A 19,129-nucleotide genomic window follows, 5' to 3' on the forward strand; every position below is an offset into this window, starting at 1 on the left:
TGGAACACTCCCATCCAGTGACACAGGCATAGCTATACAAGGAGGAAACACCAGTCCTGAGGAAGCTTGATTTAAGGATTAAAACGTGACCTGAAATTGACTGCTAATACCCTTAATACTAACATATATAAAGCACCTTGTATGTTGGTGGACTGAAAGCAAAGTTGGAAACACCATTTTCACAGTTAAAACTGTAGTCTTGATACATCTGCATGGTCTCATCTTCCTGTTCAGACACAGCACTTCTGCAGTGGTTCTTCCAGCACAAAGGATAGACTAAGGATCGTGAGGGCCCACTGCCATAGGTTGAAGTTCTGTGATTTTCTCTTCTAATCGAGATCATTTAAAATTTATACAATCAAGGCAAAGACCTTGAGCTACTTTCTGTAAGAGCACGGTTTAGTCTTGGCATCTTGAGCCACGCAGTTGTTTCAGCTCTTGTGCAGTAAAGTACATTTTAAAAGGTGTATGGCCAGTCTGCAGTGACAGCCAGTGGCACTTCTTGCAGCAATCTATGTATGTTTAAAGAAAACAGGTGCTTACGAGCACAAACAGAAGTGCACCATATCCATTTCAACCTGGGACCACAACCATGCAAGCTGTTGCATAATGATACATTGCTACAACCATGAGCAGCTCCAGCAACCAGGGAGAGAGAAGGAAGGGAGCAACCACCTATGGAGATAAACTGCTTGCTTGGACAGAACTTAGTATCCTTATTTAAGTGACCTCATTTTGTAGGGGAGGTTTAGACTACAGGGCAGACAAACTGACAAATATACACATGTAATCAAACAAGAAATGAAAGAAAGAAAGAAGAGGAAAAACATTTATAAGTGTCACTGTCCAATGTCTTTTCAATTTAAATGAAATAAGATTATCTACATATATCTACACGTATCTACACTGATTGCAGATGTGATTCTTTGGTTGTCTCTTCACCTTTTTCCTATGCTGCAACTATCAAGGAAAAAAAAAAGTGTTTGTATAGTCTTTGAAAGAAGTAATAAATATAACAACTTCATTAAACATTTGACTAAAGCTTTGGCACTAATCAGTTTACAGATAACAAATCATATTGAAAACTCTGAAATAACAGCCACAAAGCAATGGAGCACAGCTGAGAGCCATTTCCCACTGACTAATAATAAGCACAAGGCTATTTTACATCAACCTTTCTGAGAACATTAATTATGGTTTAGTCAGACACTAAGAATCTCACAATTCACTGCAAATGTCAAATAAAATACATATTTCTTGCACAAGTCTTTTTCATGGATCCAGATATATTTTTTATAACAGAAAAAAATATATAAAATACTCATGTTAGCCTGTATCCCTTCTTAAACCCTTCCAAAGAGTTCTGGAAGCCCAAAGCCCACTGCCAGAGACAGAATAAACATTGCTATTAACACTGCCACCTGCACAAGGAGAAAATTATGTTTTAAAAGGTTTGTAGTGAAAATGCACAAATATGGATGAACAGAGGACTTAAAAAAAACCAAAACACAACACACAAAGAAACAAACACATAACCTTCTTTTCATAGAGTCACATCGAAGAATCAGAAAAGTGTTCATAATACTGTATACCAACCCAGCTGAGGAGCTGTTCAATACCTTCTCTGAACACAAAGAGACTGCCGTTTGATGAGCGTTTAACAAAAAGCGCAAGCCAGCTATTCAAATCACATCACTGGAAAAGCTGTGATGAACAGGCCCATCTTTTCAAAAAGAAGGAAAAACTACTGAAGGAAGATATTAAAGGAAAAAAGTACTTACCACCTCTAAGAGGGGAGATGGCAGCAAGCAGGTAGATGCAGAATAGGTGCTTTGGGACTACTGCAATTTGGGTCTGCCAAATATAAGGGGCAAGGCATTCTGGGGGGAAAAACCATGGCGTTCCTCTAGAAGGCACCTCTGAACAGGAGAGCATCAAAGCTCGGGATGGGATGCAGGAGGGCAGCGCTGTGGGGCTGCCTGGGAAGTAGCCAGTCTACAAACTATTGCTGAGAATACGCAACCTAAACTCTGCGGGTGTTCCCTCCACCCCCGGGCTGGTTTTTAAACTTTTGTATCCGTCGTTGTGAAAACAAGAAGCTGTACATGGCTGTGCTTTTAGCCATGGGCTCTTCTCAACAGCTCCGGAAAACGCTGTTGTGGTGAAGCTGCCTCAACGAACCCCAAAACTCACGGGTAGGTCAGGACGGGGGGAGAAGTGGACAATTAGTTCTGACAGTGAAGATTCAAAATGTCCCTTTAAGCTAAACTCTGCCTCCTCTGCCGGTCTCCTCGAAGAGCCACCTGCGCCAACTATAAACGAGGCCGAACATCCCCGAGGTAAGAGCGACCGAGTCCCGTGTGCAGAGCCGCAGCCCACCCCGGGGCCGGTGCCCAGCAGTGCTCGGCCAGCCCCGCAGCCCGCCCGGCCCGCTGCTAGCGTTACGCGTCCCGCCGAGCCAGCAAACACCCGCGGCACCGCCAAAACCGGTGGCAACACCGAATCTCCATCAGAAGACCCAGCGCGGGGGTGAGAAGAGGGTCGGTCACCTCACCGTTGCCGCTTCCCCGTCCTCCCACAGCTTCCCTGCGATCCTCAGCGCCCGGCGCAGGTGGGGGGCACCCGCAGGAACGGAGGCGCGGGGATAGGGAGATAACCACATATGGCTTCATTTATCAAAGTGCAGCTGCGGGTCACACCGCGATGAGGAGCACCTGGCGCGGCCCGGCCAGCCTCCACAGCCTCCCGGCCCCGCGCCGCACCCCCCGCCCTCCCTCACGGCCCGCCGACGCGCGGGGAGCGGGACGGTGGCCCCCGGCTTCCTGCGATTGGGCTCTCTGATTGTCGATCAGGTCAAGCTGGCCTATCAGCTCACTCGTAAGGCGGGAAGAGAGGGAAAGGCGGGAAGGGGGGAGGACGGTTAGCAGTCGCGGCACGCGCGGCTGCCGCCAGTGTCTCGCGCCGTCGGCGGCTCCGCGGGGCGCGCGCGGCGCCGTTATCTGGGCCCGTAGTCGTAGTTGGCGGGCGCGCCGGCCGACGAGTACATGTTGGCGGCTGCCGCCGCGGCCGCCGCGTTCATGTGGTGGTGGTGGTGATGGTGGTGGTGGTGGTAGCTGTGCCCGCGGATGCTGGGGAGGGGGTACGGGGCTGGCCGGCTCTTCGCCCCCAAGTAGTGGTCGTAGGCGGCGGCGGCCGCCGCGGGCGGGTACTTGTAGGGGTGGTGGTGCAGGGGCTCCGAGGCGGGGGGCTCCAGGCGCAGTTCGTGGTGCGGCGGGCTGGGCCGGCCGCCGCCCGCGCCGCCCAACGGCACCAGCCCGCCGCCGCCGCCCGGCAGCGCGGGGCTGAGCACGCGGGACATGAGCTGCTGGTGCGCGGCCTCGGCGTGCAGGGCAGTCCCGCCGGCCGCCTCCCGCTCGTACTCCCGCCGGCTCTCGGCAGCATCTGCGGGGGCACACCGCGTCAGCACCGACGGGCCAGCCGTTCAGTAATAAATTCAAACGAACAAAAACGCGGCGCAAAAAGGTAAAAGCGCGGCTTGCGAGTGAAGTGCGCAGCGGCATGCAGCAGGAACCGGGCTTGTGGGACAGGACCTTCTGACTGTGATAAATGGAGCTGAATTGACTGACAAGCTGGTACACGCCTGAAATTTTTGCAATTGTGTAACACTAAACAAATACAGACTTCCCTTTATTTTGCAGGCCCGGAGTGTGTTAGAAGAAAGGCCCTCGGTTGTCTTTGCAGCTGTTTGCGTAATGGAAAAGCAGTCAATGGGCAGGGGTGCTGTTCGACCTGACTGCAGCTCCTGAATGGGAGCGGGTCGGTGCTGGAAGCCCTGCCGAGGGGTGTTAAAAGGGCAACGCAAGCAGGAACCAGTGGCCCTCACAGCATCCCTGCCTGAAAAGCTGACTTTGCTGCTGTAAAGTCTAAAATTGGACACCAAAGAAAAAAGGGGGTGTTTTTTAAAGCAACAATTTTGCTTAAGCAGAACAGTGTTTTAGACCTAAGGAGACTGAATTAGGCTATGAAGGTGGCTATTTTTGTTTAAAAAAAATAGGTGGTAGCGCAAAGCTCATTAGCAATGGAGCTGTGCCTGCTGTGCACCAGCACGGTGAGCAAGGCTGGCCCCAAGCATGCATGCACTGAGGGCTCTCACCTTTCTCTGTCCCATTCTGGTGGGCCGGGGAAGACACTGGATTCCGGGATCTGGCAAAAGCACTCATGAGAGGAAGGGCCCCTGGCCTGTGATTCCTGGGCCTGGAAGAAGAAGAGGAGAAGTGATACAGAGCCAATGGTCCAAGAGAATGAACACTTGCAGCATTGCTGCTGTAGCTGGCAAATGGGGGCCAACCCAGTGTATCCCAAACTCCATGCAAGCATTGTGCATCTGTAAACTGGGCAGGTGCACACTAAACTGGGGGTGAGAGTGGGGTGTAGTCGGAGTCAATAAAGACACAGCCTTACCAGTCCTCAGGGTCACAGTCTCTGAATCCCTTGGCAAAAGGGTTGCTGGCAATCTTCAGCTGTGTGATCTGTAAGGAGAAGCAGGGAAATGTCTCAAAGCAGCACGCATGGGGCTCCCTTGTCAGACAGCAAGGGTGTCCCTGAGCAGGCTCTGGGAGTCAGTGGTGCCTGGTGTAACGGAGGGGGCCCAGGTGGCTGGTGGAGCCGGGGCACACTCTGCCACAGAGCACAAACATGTGCTTTCCCTCTGTTAGAAAATGCAGGCTAGTGTGCTATCTAATACGAGTTCAAGGCGAAAAGAGAGGCAGCCCAAGTTGGCTGCAAAAGCTGTGTAAATGCACTTGTAAGAAAATGCCACATTATATGGGTCACCACCGGAGCAGCTAAGACAAATCACTGGATAAATCATACTTATGTATTTATTTAATTCGCCGGGGAGAAGGCAGGACGTTTTCTATATTTAAGCAAATCCACGGATAAAGTATGTGATTGTGAGTTTCCGGAATGAGTTGAAAAACAAACTTTAAGCCCCTCAGTGACAGTTCCAGCCTTAGAGGTCAAACTGATAGAAAGCAGGAGAGAAAGAGCAGCTGTCCGGAGCCATCAGGCAAATGCCAGCCGGGGAGGGACTTCGGAGCCCCTTAAAGGCACAGCCTTGCTCCAGCCCCACGGCAGCATCCCGGAGGGACCCCGGGGCGATTTGCTCTGAGCCCGTGCAGAGGATGGCACCGCCACCAGCTGCTAGGGACAGCCCCGACACCCAGACCCAGCGAGGGCTGCGGCACGGGCGCGGAGCGAGGCGGTTTGGAGCAGCGCTGAAAAGCCCCCGCTATAAAATCATGCTTGTACTCGCGGCTGGGATTCCTGCTCTTTACATTACACTAATACGATTTAAAGAAGCAATTGGATTAACTGCTGCCCAGCAATCCGCATCAGATTAGGGGGAGTGGGTTGTTTTGTTTCGTTTTGTTTCTTTTTTTAACATCTCATTGTATTCTGGCGAGGAACAGACTGCTACGAGCTTAGAGAAGTAAAATCGCAGATTTATCCAGACAAATTGTGAGTGACATTTCGCAGCGGGAAGCCTGTAGTTTCCCAACTAGCCCCAGTCTCGGGTTTACATAGGTAATGAGGTCTCCCCGGCTGGGGGGAAGTTGGCGATGGGGTTGGAGCTCACGTCGCTTCCTCGGCGTGCAGTGATGCAGCTCTGCGCAGCTCCCCGGCTATCGGGTTCCTTGCGCTGCCCCGGAATGGGTTTAGCAGATGGGGAGGAGAAGGCAGGAATGCCCACAGACACCCCCGCCGCCGCCGGACACCCGCAACCCGGCCGTCAGCCCGAAACCCGGGCGAAGGGGCTGAGCCAGCGCCGGGCGCGCCCGCACCCGTGGTACCTCCGGGACGACCCCAACCTCCACTTTTGTTGCCCCGGGCCCCGCTGCTGCCTCACCCGGTGGTTCTGGTAGGCGGTCACGGCTGTGAAGCGCGTCTCTTCAAAGACGAAGGTTTTGAAATTCTCTTCCGCGTATTTCTCGCTGTCTTTCCGGGGGTCCACGTAGACCACGTGAAAACGCGGCTGGTATCTGTGCATGGAGTTCAAAATGATCTGAATGATAAAACGAGCAAGGAGACAATAACTGATCCAGGCGGAGCATGGAGAGATGAGAGCGCAGCTCCCGGCCCTGCCGGCCCCCCTGCCCAGAGGCAGCCACGGGGCTGGGGCAGGACGGGGGCGCGGACCCCATGGGGAGGGGTGTGGACAGGGACACCCCACGGAAATCACGGCGCGGAGAGTTCCCCCCGGTGCAGCCCTGTGTTTGACACCTTCCCCCAGGAACACTTACATGCCCGTTGTCATCCAGTAAATTGTTGGTCAGTTTGAGCTTATCGAAGGAAACGATCTGCTTCATCCACTGAGCCCCTTTGGCCGGGGAGTCCGGGTGGTAATGCACCCTCCCGGGGGTGGCGGGGTCGGCTTTGCCGGCCACCAGCCAGGAGGAGCTGTGGAAGGCGTACCTGCCGGAGGGGAGGGCACCCTCAGCCTTGGCCCGGGGGGTTCCTGCCACAGCCCTCCGCAGCCTCGCAGGGTCCGGCCCGGCACGGTCCCCCCGGCCCAGCGAAGGCGAAGCGCCGCCTCCCCCATCATTCCTGCTTCCTACGGTAACGAGAGGAACGAGCTCTGCTCTACAGCCAGAGTCGTTGCGGGAGGAAAATAACATTTTATCAGGTCATCGATGGAACTGACGGGAGAGAAATCTGCAGGACGGAGGAAATTTATAGCTACCTGCACAGACTTGGGAAAGAAGCCACAAAAGCTCCCGCTTCCTCTAAAAAAAAAAAGGGTGAAAGGGAGCCCTCTATACAGTAATGTTCTGGCTTTAAGTGAAGAGTGGAAATTTATGTGTAGATTAATAGCACGTCCAGAGTTTAGCAGCCTTGTTTCATTTTTTTCAAAGTACCTATTCAATAGTAACATTTAAAACAGAGAAACCAATCTTCTATACACGTGTTTACTTTAAAAGCCAGTGTTTGCACAGGCGGAATTAGACACCATTGGACTCGAGCAGAAACATTACTTTTTAAAGATATACTCAATTGGATGTTATATATCCCACTTCCCTTGACAAGCAAACATTTCTAGGACGCCCTGAGAATTTGGATATCTGTCTAAATATTTATATATCGGACCCTGCGATTCCTATGCGGGCTGCCTGCTCGGCGTCCTGATCTGAAGCTAAGTACATAATGCGCCTTTCACTGTCTTTAAATTAAAGGGGTTGCAAACCAGACCGCATCGCTGCTTTGCGAGTTGCCATTTTCCAAGGCCTTCCTATGCTGCCGCTGGAAACAAGGGCAGGGCTCTGTGGCTCGGTCGGCCGGTGCCTTTCCAGAGCAGAAAACTCACTCTCTCCACCCAAACACTCAGCGGGCTCCCCGGTGGGCACAGCACAGCACCGGGACGCCCGAGGGGCCGGCATCACCGGGCCACCTGTCCCTGCCGAGAGGCTACAGCACTCGAAGAGCACCGAGGGGATTTTTGTTAGAGGGGAAGGGGCGTTTGCCCGGTGGAGACAGGGAGCAGCGGGACATGGAGGGCTTTTCTGGGCAGGACAAGACAGCTCCTGCCATGCCACCCCGCGGTAACCCGTGCTCCTGCCCGCCCTGGCCGCTGCGAGCCTTGTGCGAAAGCCTAGAGGGGCCGCTCCCGGCCCCAAACTCGTTGCAACGGTATGAAACGTATCCCAGGGCAGCCACCTCCCGCACCTCCTGCTTGTCTCTCACCGACCCTTGTTGGGCCCATGGGCGCATCCCCTAGCCCGGGGAGGGCAGAGGCGGGCAGCGCCCACCAGCCCCTACAGCGCCGGGCACCGCGGGGTGGGCAGGTTGTTACTTGCCGGTATCGCTTGTCGTCCACGGGGACAAAATCCATAAGGAGCATGTAGTCAGCCATGGGGTCCATCCCGAATATCTTCACCTGGAAAGTGGGGAACATGCGCCTGGCACAGAGAGGAGAGAGAGGAGAGCTGAGTTGAGGGGCAGTGGAAAGCCTCGAGGGGCCCTTCTGTGTACCCGCGCCCTCCCCGCCCCGGGAGTGCTCACGGGCAGGTGCGGGAACCCCGCAGCCTTCCCGGCCCTTCCCCTCCAGCTGCCCCGATGCCCGGCACTGTTGCGATGTCGGGTCCCCTCGCAGAAACCGCCGTCCGGAGCGGGAAGAAAAGGCAGATACAGCCGGGCAGCGTGAGAAGAGGGGATGCCATGTCCTCCGGCCCTCGGCAGCATCCCGAAGGACGAGCCGGGACAGCACTGGGTAGCCCTGTCTCTCCGCCGGCTCCGGAGCTGCTTGTGCCGCCCCCCCCAAATGCCAGGCCACGGCAAGTAGGCAGGGGCTGAGGAGCAATAAGCGCCACAACTTTCCCCTTTGCCACGGGGAGATACAAGTGAAAATAATTTCTTCCCTGAGGTTTCCCCATCTTTCCAGCACTTCTGCAGCTTCTGCCCTCCCCCTCAATCTGTGCCCGTTTTAAAACACAAGTTACGGCATAGCGTGGTCCCTGGGTCCAGCGGAAGACAAGTCGCAGCCCGGAGGGGCACACGCAACCCCCACCAGCGGGCAGGGACTAGAGGGCAACGGGCATCTCCCAGTAAGTCCCGTCTCGGCTCCGCTTCGTTGTCTGAGCGCAGTTGGATTCCCGGTCCCTGCAACTTTGCGAGGCGACAGAAGAATGGGAAGGAGCCCCGGGGTCCCGGGCAGGGCAGGTCGGCCCGCGGGCTGTGCCCCCTGCTCTGCTCCGCGCAAACACCCGGGGACCCCAGGCTAAGCCAGGGGCGCATGTCCCAGGCTCAAGGGAGGGCACGGCTCCTCGCGTCGCAGCTCGTTATGATTTCGGTTATGTTTGATACGTTTTCTTTTTTTCACGAGTAGGAAACGAAGCAAGCGACAGCGGGCGGCAATTAGGGAAGGGGGTTTGCAGCCGTTGAAAAACCAAACTTCCAACACTCGCTGAAAAAACAACCCGATCAAACCCAGATATCGAGAGCCCTCCACGGCTCATTCTCGGGGCGCACGGCCGGAACTGCTTTGCCTCTTCTCAGGGCTTTTTTGGTTGTGCGCCGCTGTTCGCGCAGATGAAAGGCTGCCCGCCTTCACCATGGCCAGAGCGATGGGACAGCGGGGTTATCGCCCCGCAGCTAGTTCCAGTCCGGACCCGTCACTGCTGGGCAGCATCAGAATCGAGCGGCTGCGTCTCCCTCTCTGTAATGCTTTAGCAAACTCTGGAGGACGTTTCCAATCGCTCCCTCTGTTATTATTATTTTTAAAGGTGTAAAATCCCCTATTAGCTCCAGTTCCGGTGTTTCTTGTTTTAAAACTTAATTTTAAAACAAACAACCCGAGATGATAAGACCCACCTAGACAAACAGCAGGGCCAGCCCAGAGGAGCTGGGAGACAACAGGCTTCGCAGCGCCTTCGCTGAGCCTTTTGCGGCTGGTTTTACCCCATTTTCTCCTGTTTTTACCAGCCTGCCTGAAGATTTCTCCGTGTCATAAAATAAATGAAAAGGACGGAGGGAAAAAGTCCCTGATTCACATCGAGCTGATTAATTTCCGAGTGCTTTTGGAGCGGGTATTTGCAGTCATTTTGCTGTCCTGGGAAAGCGAAGAAAGCCAGATCGAAGAGCTCCTGTTTGTAGAGAGCCTCCGCCTAGAGCCTGAACGACCTTTTCCGCTAAGGAAAGCAGCGCCGAGCCCGGCGCCGGGCTCGGGGGCCGCGGCCGGAGACAGCGGGCTGTGCGACCCGGCGCCGGGGCAGGCACCGTCTGCGGGAAATCACGCCCGGGGTCCCGGCCCCTGCACCGGCTGCTTTTCCACGAGCGTCGCGGTCCTTTTTTTATTTTAGTAAATTGCTAATTAAATATATATACAGCTGTGCATATAGAAACGTAATTAATTTTTTGCACCTTCGGGACCCTCGAAATCGCTGGAGGGAGAGTGGGAGCGTGCGGCCTCGATCACCCGCTTCTGCTGGGCCCTTTCGGAGCGGAGCCCGACCAGCCGTGCTGCGCCCTTGTGTCGCCGGCGACGGGGGCTGCAGCAATGCCCGGGGCTCCATCTGCCGCCGCTGGAGTCTTCCCCGGGGCTAACTGATAGCAAACACCGCGGGATTTCTTAATGTGTTTGTTGTTCTTTTTACCCCCTTCGCCAGATCGCTTTAAATCAAGGGAATAGACCTGAGCCCGAGCAATGCGCTCGCCCCATTTGCCAGGAGACTGCATGGGGGAAGCTCCGCAGCTTTGCCGAGCCGCCACGGCCACGGAGCTTCCCGGTGATCGCAATTAAATACAGTAATTAACAACCGTCATTGGAGGTACTCTTTCCGCCTACATGTTTTGCTTGTTTCTAACACGGTCGCATCAGCCGCTTCCTTTGTTCCCCGGCCGGGAGCGGGGTTCCGGCCCGCCGAGCCACCGGTGGAACCGCGGCCGGAGCAGGGCCGAGGAGAGCTGGGCTCGTTACTCGATAGTCGGGAAATGCAACAGTTCTGGAGGACGTTTCAAGGTGCAGAATCAATGTCTGTTTGCGTCCCCGCCGGAAGGAAAATATCTGCCCGTGCTAAAAATTTTTTTAGTTACAGGTATTGCACGGGGCTGTTTGTAAGCTTTTTCTTTCCCTCCTGTGCCTTTGCTGTCCACTCCGGGAGCACAGTGTCCTCCGCAAACACGGATCTAAGTCCCGTGCAGGGTAACCGAAAGCCGAAGACGCCCGGCGAGGCACAGCGCCCTTTCCCACGGGACCGAAACCCGGCGGCGGAGCGCACGGCGCTGCTCCCCCTGGCCGGGCCCCCCTGCCCGCTGCCCCACGCACACATTCGCCTCCAGCCCGCAGGAGCCTCGCGATTGTCCCTGAAGCAACCGAGGCCTTCGGGCCGCAAGAGCTCCGAGATTTCGCCCCGGGAGAAGCATGAAGATCGAATGACGACAACCGCCGGGCCCGGCCGCCCCGCAGCTCGCCCTTCGTCTGCCTCAATTTTCCCCTAAACCGCGAATTCAACCGCCGCCGGCCGGGCCCGCAGCCGGGCTCTCTCACCCCGGCTAGCCTGAGTGCCCGCGGCCGAGAGGAGCGGCTGGAGAGCCGGGGCCGCTCGGGGGCTCCGCACTGACCTGCCGGCCTTGGTGACGATCATCTCGGTGCCCAGCTGGTTGAACTCGTCCCACAGTGCCTTCATCTCCAGCTGGACGCTCACGTTGGCCACCTTCGGGTTCTTCTTCACCGGCGCCTTGGCCGCGGCAGTCGCCCCCGTGGAGCAGCCCGACACGGCGGCCGGCCCTGCGGCGGATCCCCCGGCGCCCTCGGGCGGCTCGGGGCCTGGGGCCGGCGGGTTGGCCCCGGCCGCCGCCGCCGCCCCACCGAAGGAGTAGCCGTGCTGGGGCTGAGGCGGCGGGTGCGGGTGCTGCTGAGCCGTGCAGGGCTCGTAGTGCGGCGGCTCATGCTGTCCGTACGGGTCCCCCGGGGAGGGGGAGAGGTGGTACCCCCCGGAGGCGTTCAGGCTGCTCAGGCTGTTGGCCGTGAAAGCTGCAACATCGCAAAAATGGGACAGCTGGGTGAGCCAGGGGCTGGAGATAGCTGAAATCATTCCAAAAACAGGCGATCAGGGCTCCGCTCCGGCTCCCGCTTTACCCCCCAGCTCCGCGCCGCTCCGCGCGGCCCCCGCCTCCGCGCCGGCTCCGCGGGGTGCCCTCCGCCTCCTCTCCTGCCCCGCGCCCAGCCCAGCGGGGCGCCTCCCCCTTTCCGCTTTGCTTGGCCCCAGCCCCGCTCCCCCCGGGGCAGGCGGGGAGCTCGCTGCTCCCGCTGCCTGCCTGGGCTCTTTTTTTCCTTCTTCTTTTTTTCCTTTTTTTTTTTTTTTTTCTTTTGCAAACCCGAGAGATCTGCCAAGAGCCGTGGCGGTGCAGAGCCCGTGCTATCTCTGCAGAAGGCCTCTCACTGCACACGAATTGGGACAAAGCAAACTTCTTCACCCGCGCCCCCTTCCCTCCCCACAAAAAAAAAAAAAAAGAAAAAAAGAGGAGGAGGGGGGTACGCAAAGAGAGAAACCAGTTCTTATTTCCGTGTAGCTACGGTGCTGCAGGTAACATCCCTTGCTATGGCGCCGCGGGGCCGCAGCTGACAACGGAAGGCGGATCTGGTTTGGCAATCCCCCCCTCTTTCCATCCCCGGGCGAGAGAAGGGGAGCAGACGGGGACCAGAGCAAACCTCCGGGTCCGCGCCGAGGATCACCGGGACGGCCCCGGCCGCGCAGCCCTCGGCTGCCGGCCCGAGCGGGCCCTGCGGCTCATGACAGGCCGCCGCGGGGAACGGACGGCTCCTTCGGAACCCCTCCGATGCTAAAAGGCTTCTCGAGGTCCTGGGGGTCTCTGAAGTTATTTTCGCTGCGGCCCCCAGGCTGGACAGGGGCTGCAGAGCCGGCGGGAGCCCAGACCCGGCCCGCCGCTGCCCGGCGCACCGCCGGCGCTGTCAGGGGATGCTCCAGCACCCCCGAGGAGACGCGGGTCCAAGCGGCAGAGCCGGTGTAATCCGCGACTGGGGCACGGGCAGAGCCCTGTTCTCCAAAGGAGGGCTGCGGGGGCCCGGGCGTGGCGTGGGGCACGGCAAAGCCCCCTCCGACCGGCCCCGCGGGCAGGCCGCGCTCCATGCCCCCCCCCGGCCCTGCCGCCGGGCTAGGACGCGTGAAAACACGCCGAGACGCGGTGGGCGGGGGGTCCCGTCCCCGCAGCCTTGCGGGGCCGACCGTGGCGCTCACCTTCCATGTCCCTGGTGACGGTGCTGAAGTGCATCTTCTGCGGGCGGCAGCCGGGGCGGGCGGGCGCGCTGCGGCCACCGCTGCGCTCCTCCAGCGCTCCCTTCCCTGCTTGCTCGGCGGCGGCGGCGACTGAAATCAGAGAGGCGATACTGAAAGCATTTGCCTTGGGAGACAGAGGGCTGTTTTCGTCCATAGGGGAGACACCAATGCAGGAGCAGCAGCCGCGGCAGCCTCCCACCGCGAGCCCCCCCTCCCACCCCTTCATTCCCCTCCTTTCTACCGCACCATCCAGGGAGGTGCGAGAGAGACCCCCCTCCTTCCAGACGAGGGGGAGGGAAGCTTAAAAAAACCCCACACAACACAACAGAAAACAACCCAAACCCTCTGGTCCCCCCCCCGGGAAGGGCGTTGGGGAGCAAGAAACTTCCCAGGGGCCCTTTGCAGCCAGAACCGAGTACGGCAACGGCCGGATCGAGCGCTGTGAGCGAGAGGGAGCCGGAGTGGGGGGAATAAATAAATAACCCCATGAATTTCTTCCCTGGGGTCTCAGTTTCTCTCCCCCCAACTTCGTTCCCTGTGATTCATTAATTTATTTAGTCTCTTCCCTTCCCCCAAACTACCACCTCCTGTTTCTACCCCCCGTCCCCTCCTTTTCTCTTGCACGTAGGGAAAGTGGCTCCCTTATAGGCGCTTTTCCCCATTCGGCGGCTGGGAGGCGTCACATGGAAGCCGGGGGTGTTTGCCTGCAGAAGAGGCGACAGCGGCGAAAGCGAGATGAAACTCCTGCAGAGACGGTGTCAAAGGGCTGGGGAGGCCCTTCCCCGCCTCCCGGGCACGGCGAGCGGCCGGCGGGGAGGGATGTGATGTGCTGCGGGGCGGGTGGAGGGGCCGGCGGTGTCAATCACGGCGCCGGGAGCCGGCCGACGGGAAGGGAAGAGCCGAGCCCAGCCGAGCCGAGCCCGGCTTCATGCTGCGGATGTCCGGCACCGAGAGAGGGAATTGCTCCCTTCCTCCTGCCCGCATCCACCACGGGGCTGAGGGCTAGTCCCGTCCCGGACGCGCTGCTCGGCGACTCGCAGCCCGAGCCGCCACAGCAGACGGGGGTCGGGCACGTCGGGGTGCACTGCGGCAGCAGGTACCGCCGGCCGCCTCGCCGGAGCGGGATGAGACTCCTCAGCCCCGGGCCACCAAACCTCCAAACCACTCGTCAGCATTCGAACATTCCCTCAGCCACAAAAATCAGAAAACGGAAAGTCACCGGCGGAGCGGTCGACGAGCCCTCTCTCGGCTCGGCGTGAGAGCCCGCTCCGTCGGCAGCACCTGCACGGCCCGCCTGGGCCGGGGGCCGCTCTCCCCCGCCGCCGTGGAGGGCCGCCCTGGTTCCCCTCCCCGCCCCGGCGAAGGTGAGGCGCTACTCACCGCCCGGCACCGGCCCCTCGGAGCGCCGCGGCGTCTCCCGGGCCCTTCCTCCGCATCGGCGTGGGGCGAGGCAGAGCGCCCGCCCCGCCGGGCCCGTCCCGTCCCCGGTCCCAGTCCGGGTCCCAGTCCCGGTGCCGGTCCCTCCCAGCGGGTGGCTGCACGGAGGTTCCGGGCGAAATGCCCCGATGGGGCGGGTGGAGCCGTGGGGCGCGCCGGTGGCTACCGCCGCGATGGGGGTTGCATAACCCGAACGATGCGCGGAGATCGGAGTGAGCAAGCGGGTTATATATAGCTGCCCTGTCTGTAGCCTGCGGGGCTTGATTCTTCTGTTGAAATATTATCTTTGGATGTGGTAAAAATATTTGCAGAGAAAAATCTAGACTACTCTTACATATTTGAGCATATGTTCCTGCAGCTAATGGCATAAGGGCAGAGCGTGACACGATCGGTGTTTTGTTTCTTCGCTGCTGCTGGCAGCGGAGTTCCCGGCCGGGGCAATTTCTACCCCGAGCTCAGGAACACGCCACGGAGAAGAGTGTCTCGGTGCTGATCGGCGCTGCTTACCTGGCGGCAATACAAAGAGGAGGGCAAGGGATTTCGTTAGGGCACCTCGGGGCAAGACCGGAAGAAAACGAGGAGCCGCGGGTGCGAGCTGCAAACCGCCTCCAGGAGCTCAGAGGCTCATGCGAGCGGGACGCGGGGCACCAGCCCGTTCCCCAAGGCGTGCCCGGCTTTGGGTAGCCTCTGGCCCAGGAGGAAAGAAAATATTCCTCCGTCTGGAAATTAAGGAAAACCTCGATTCCTGCGCCCCAGCAGAGTCAGCGAGCTCGAGGTTGCTGCCCGTACCTTGCTTGCTCGCACCGTTTCCCAGGTTTATACCCGCTTCCTAGGTAAAGCCCCAGCTGGACGTGGTATCACGTCGGAGACAGCAGACCGTCCCCTCGGCCTGTCCACCCGCTCGGCGGGGTTGGGGCTGAGCGATCTTTGCCGGGGACACGGGACCTGCCGGGAATCGTTGTCAGCCGGTACCCGGGGGCAGCGGAGCGGATCCCCGCCGAGTCGCGGGGCTGCAGCCCCGAAATCTCAGGTTTCTCAGAGGAGACTACCTCGTCCTGCTCCCACACCCCGTGACCGGTCTCGCAGGCCGCGCGGGGTTCACACACGCGTGAGCGGTGCCGGCCAGAGCTGAGACGACGGGAGGGAGAAATCATCCCTGGCTCCTCCGCTACGAGGGAACCCCGCAGAGGCAGAGCAAACCCGAGGGACAGGGCGGCACGGCGCTGTATTGCAAGCAGGGTCCTCCCCTATTCCGCACCCCTAAAAGGGCCCAAACCCAGAGGCCGCGTTTGCCAGGCATTTCTCCCGGCTCCGCGGGTGCTTGTCCCGTTCGCTGGCCGCCCCGCATCGCCAGAGCGCTGCAAAGCGCATCCAGCCTCGACGAGGGGTTGCTAACCCCGCTGTTAGCGATACCGCTCTGCCCCTGGCCGCCCTGGGCCAGGGAAGAAATGAATCAAGCTCGGAGTCTGTCGGAAGGGCACGAGAGAGAGGGTGAGGGGCGTTTCTCTCTCCCCTCAGCTTACACCTGGACCGAGCAGGTGGGAGGGGAGGTCGGGGTTGTCCCGCTGTCTCTCCTCCGGGATCGGCTCCCCGCTGCGGAAACACCGAGAAGTCGACGGGGAAGAAGGGAAGAACCCCCTCCCCCTCCGTGGGCACACATCTGTCTTGCCCCAAAACGCTCGGGCCCTGGCGGTACAAAAGCCCGTGGCAGCATCGAGGAAAGCAACGCGTTGCAACGACTCTCGCTTCCCCGCCGAAGGCAGCCCCCAGCCCCACCGCGGGCCCCGGGACCCGAGCCCCGCCAACCCACCACCTCCCCCGACCTCAGCGAGGCTTCTCCCGGCAGCAGGTGTCCGCTGCCACCCCCTCCCCCGTTTGGGCCCCGCACCCCGCAATACCCCAGACCTTTCAGGAGAGGCAGGGGTGGACACCGCGGGCTGCTGCCTTGGTCCTCCCTCGCAGGGGTCTCCCCACCGGCACCTCTCCCCACGACCAAGTGCCCCCGGGCACGGACACCCCCGCTCCGCTCCACCGCCGGGGCCGTGCTTGCACCGAGCCGCGGCCCATTTGCAGCGGAGGCGCCCGTGTCCCCCAGACCCGGTTTCTCTGCGCACCCTGAGCCCAGGCTGTGCTGCAGGTGTCCCTGCACCCCCGGGGCCCGGCTGGGACACAGCCCCACCGCCCGTCGCCTTCCCTCCTTCCGCCCTTCGCACTCACCCCTCTGCCCGCATCTCTTCTCTCGTCCCTCCCGCGATCCCTCCTTTCTGTTCGCTCCCCCGGCCCTTGCCCGGCCCCGCCGTCCCTCCCGCCCCCCAACCCCGGCGCCCCAACGGGGCCCGGTGAGCCCGGGCTGCGGGGGGGCCGCAGACCCTGCAGGGGAGCTGGGGGCGGCCCCGCACGGCCCGGCTCGGCCTTGGCACGGCAGTCCCGGCTCCCCGCTGAGCCGCGGGGCAGCAAGTAACGAGCAGGGAGACAGCGGTAGCAAGCGGAGCCGGGGCCACGCAGAGCCAGGGGCGTCGGCACCGCACTCCGCGCACACGTCCGCACATGCTTATTTCTCCGCACACTTCCCAAATGAACAGCCCTGCGGCGTGGCTGGCTCCTACGGCCGGGCAAGGGGAGGGTGACTCCGCGGACCCCGCTCTTTCCCGCTCGCCGTAGCAGCACCGCCCGTGAGCGGCGAGCAATGGAAAAACACAGTACGGGGAAGGCTAACGCTGCCGGTAACGATGCTGCTGGGGAAATAATAATAATTCGTAGAAGTTCAGCTAACGGGAGCGGCGAACATTTACGGATCCGTTATAAGAGGGGAGATAAAGAGGAGACCAGGGAAACTTCGGCAGGTGAAAAAAGCCTGCAGTTCCCACGGGTCCCGGAAAAACGGGGATTTCCCAACATTTAATCTGAGACCGTTATCGATGAGTACTCTTATTATAATTACAGTCATCCTCGTTATTACTCCGGCTACGGCGACTATTAGTATTATCCTGCAACTGACGTTCGAACTATAGGAACCCAAACTAACGAATCTATATAACGAATCCAAAAATCAAGTGTGTTAACCAGGTCTCACCGAGAAAGACAGAAAGTAGGACAAGACAGACAGAAAGAGAGTGAAAGAAAGAAACAAACAAAAAAAGTAATAGAAAGACAGAAAAAAGAAACAAAAGAAGAAAGAATGAAAAGAGAGAAATATTAGAATTAGAAAAAGAAAGAAAATTATGGAAAGAGAAAGAAGGAAAGAAGGAAAGAAAGAAGGAAAGCAAGCAAGCAGGCAAGCAGGCAAAATCAGAAAGAAAAAAAGAAAGCAGGCAAAGACAGAAAGAGAAAGCAAAAAGAAAAATACAAGAAAACACATCGGAAAGACGGCCAGATCGATCAGGACAGACGAACGAAAGGCAAGGCAAGGCGAGCCCGCGCCGGGGACGGCCGCCTTCTGCGGAGCCCCTTTACCCAGCCGCTTTCCGCACCGGAGCGGTTCGGGCTGGGGGTGCTGGCACCACAGCCCGGTGCCAGTTGCCGTTCCTGCACGGGGCCTCGCGGGGTCTCCGGGTGCTTGTTGGGGCTCACTCCCGCGCTGCAGCTCGCTGATTTCTCCGAGGGACCCCGACCCCGCTCGCCCCCGTTGCGCGGCCTCCAGAGCCCCCGCGGCCGCCCCGAGCCGCTCCCCTCTGGCCGCTGGGACGCCCGAGCGGCGGCAGCGGGCGGCTCTGCCCCGGCCCGGCAGCCCCCTTCCCGCCCGGCCCCGCCGCTGGTGCTGAGCGGGGATTTGAACGCCCCGTCCCGTCCGGCGGCAGCGCGGCAGGTGCGCGGGCCCACGGAGCCCGGGGAGGCGGCCGGGACTGGGCACCTGAGCCCGCGCCGGGAACGGCTCCTGCCCGGGCCGCCGCCGGCGGCATCCACAGCTCCGCTCGGCAGCCGCGCCGTGCTCTGCCGGTGAGCGCGTTTGGGACTCGGGGCTGGGAAAGGAGGAAATGAGAGGAGAGGGAAAGGAGGAGAAGAAGACGAGAGGAGAGGGAAAGGAGGAGAAGACGAGAGGAGAGGGAAAGGAGGAGAGAAGAGAAGAGAAGAGAAGAGAAGAGAAGAGAAGAGAAGAGAAGAGAAGAGAAGAAGAGGAGAAGAAGAGGAGAAGAAGAGAAGAGAAGCGGAGAAGAGAAGAAGAGAAGGGAACAGAAGGGAAGAGAAGGGAAGAAGAGGAGGGAAGAAAAAGGATAGAGGGGCAGAAAGAAACAAGGAGAAAGTCAAAGAGAGAAAGAATGAACGAACGAAAGAAAAAGAAGAGATATAAAAGCCCTAAGGAAGAAAGCAACCAATTATTAATAATTATTGTTATAACCAGCACATTCCTCATGAAAAACAGTTGTTTTCTTGTTAATAGGCAGTGACGCGAGTGGGAAATCTGGAGCTCGCGGGCCGCCGTGGGCTGCCGCAGACAGGCATGGCAGGGAATCTGTGGCTGTACTTGGGGCTCTGCTGGGCTCAGGGGAGCGGGGCTGGGCTCCTGCACCCCCTGCACTCCCCGCACCCCCCGCTGGCTCCCGCTTGCCAGCCTTGGCTCCACGTTATTTGCCATGGGGATTTCGGGCTGGTTTCACGGGGTCACTTGCCTGCAGATCCCAATGTAGAGATCACGCACGGGGAAATTCTCAGAAATAAAACTGTCAGCCAGTCTCCTCCAGCACACAGCCGGTGGAGTTTCTCCCTTTCTTTCCCCTTTTCCCCTTCTTTTTTTTTTTTTCCTCTTCTTCCCCGCCCCACCCTGACAACTGCCTGTGCTCCTCCGATGAGACATCCGTGCTCTCCTGCAATGCAGCTACCTTGTGTGGCCCACGGTTTGGGTCTGTGAAGTTTTTGGGACACCCCCCCCCACCCGGAGCACACAGAGCTCCCTTGGGAGCTCT

At 59.0% G+C, this 19,129-nt stretch overlaps 1 protein-coding gene across 4 annotated transcripts; it reads right to left on the reverse strand.

The window, feature by feature from the left end:
* Positions 1 to 811: 811 nt before the first annotated feature.
* On the reverse strand, positions 812 to 17,748 carry TBX1 (T-box transcription factor 1). Of its 4 annotated transcripts, none has more exons than XM_065646634.1 (9): positions 17,699 to 17,748; positions 12,753 to 12,881; positions 11,116 to 11,527; positions 7,854 to 7,955; positions 6,303 to 6,474; positions 5,909 to 6,064; positions 4,462 to 4,529; positions 4,154 to 4,254; positions 812 to 3,441 (listed from the first exon to the last, which is right to left on the reverse strand). In XM_065646634.1, exons 2-9 carry the CDS (start codon positions 12,784 to 12,786, stop codon positions 2,996 to 2,998), a joined length of 1,491 nt encoding a protein of 496 aa, XP_065502706.1. In that variant the 5' UTR covers positions 12,787 to 12,881; positions 17,699 to 17,748; the 3' UTR covers positions 812 to 2,995. The 4 variants fall into 4 exon arrangements, with proteins under 4 accessions (XP_065502706.1, XP_065502703.1, XP_065502705.1 ...); XM_065646631.1 differs by lacking the exon at positions 17,699 to 17,748 and adding an exon at positions 13,373 to 13,464; XM_065646633.1 differs by lacking the exon at positions 17,699 to 17,748 and adding an exon at positions 13,376 to 13,455.
* Positions 17,749 to 19,129: the final 1,381 nt, after the last annotated feature.

Source organism: Caloenas nicobarica, chromosome 16, assembly GCF_036013445.1.
Source record: "Caloenas nicobarica isolate bCalNic1 chromosome 16, bCalNic1.hap1, whole genome shotgun sequence".
NCBI classification, from domain to species: Eukaryota; Metazoa; Chordata; class Aves; order Columbiformes; family Columbidae; genus Caloenas; species Caloenas nicobarica.

Bases quoted from the DNA above. Each gene is read 5' to 3' on its own strand.
- TBX1 (XM_065646630.1), bottom strand. From the start codon at position 12,945: ATGGACGAAAACAGCCCTCTGTCTCCCAAGGCAAATGCTTTCAGTATC. The intron at 11,528-12,752 runs GTGAGCGCCACG...GCGATGTTGCAG, and splicing joins CGTCACCAGGGACATGGAAG to CTTTCACGGCCAACAGCCTG. The intron at 7,956-11,115 runs GTCAGTGCGGAG...TCTCTGTGCCAG, and splicing joins ATCGTCACCAAGGCCGGCAG to GCGCATGTTCCCCACTTTCC.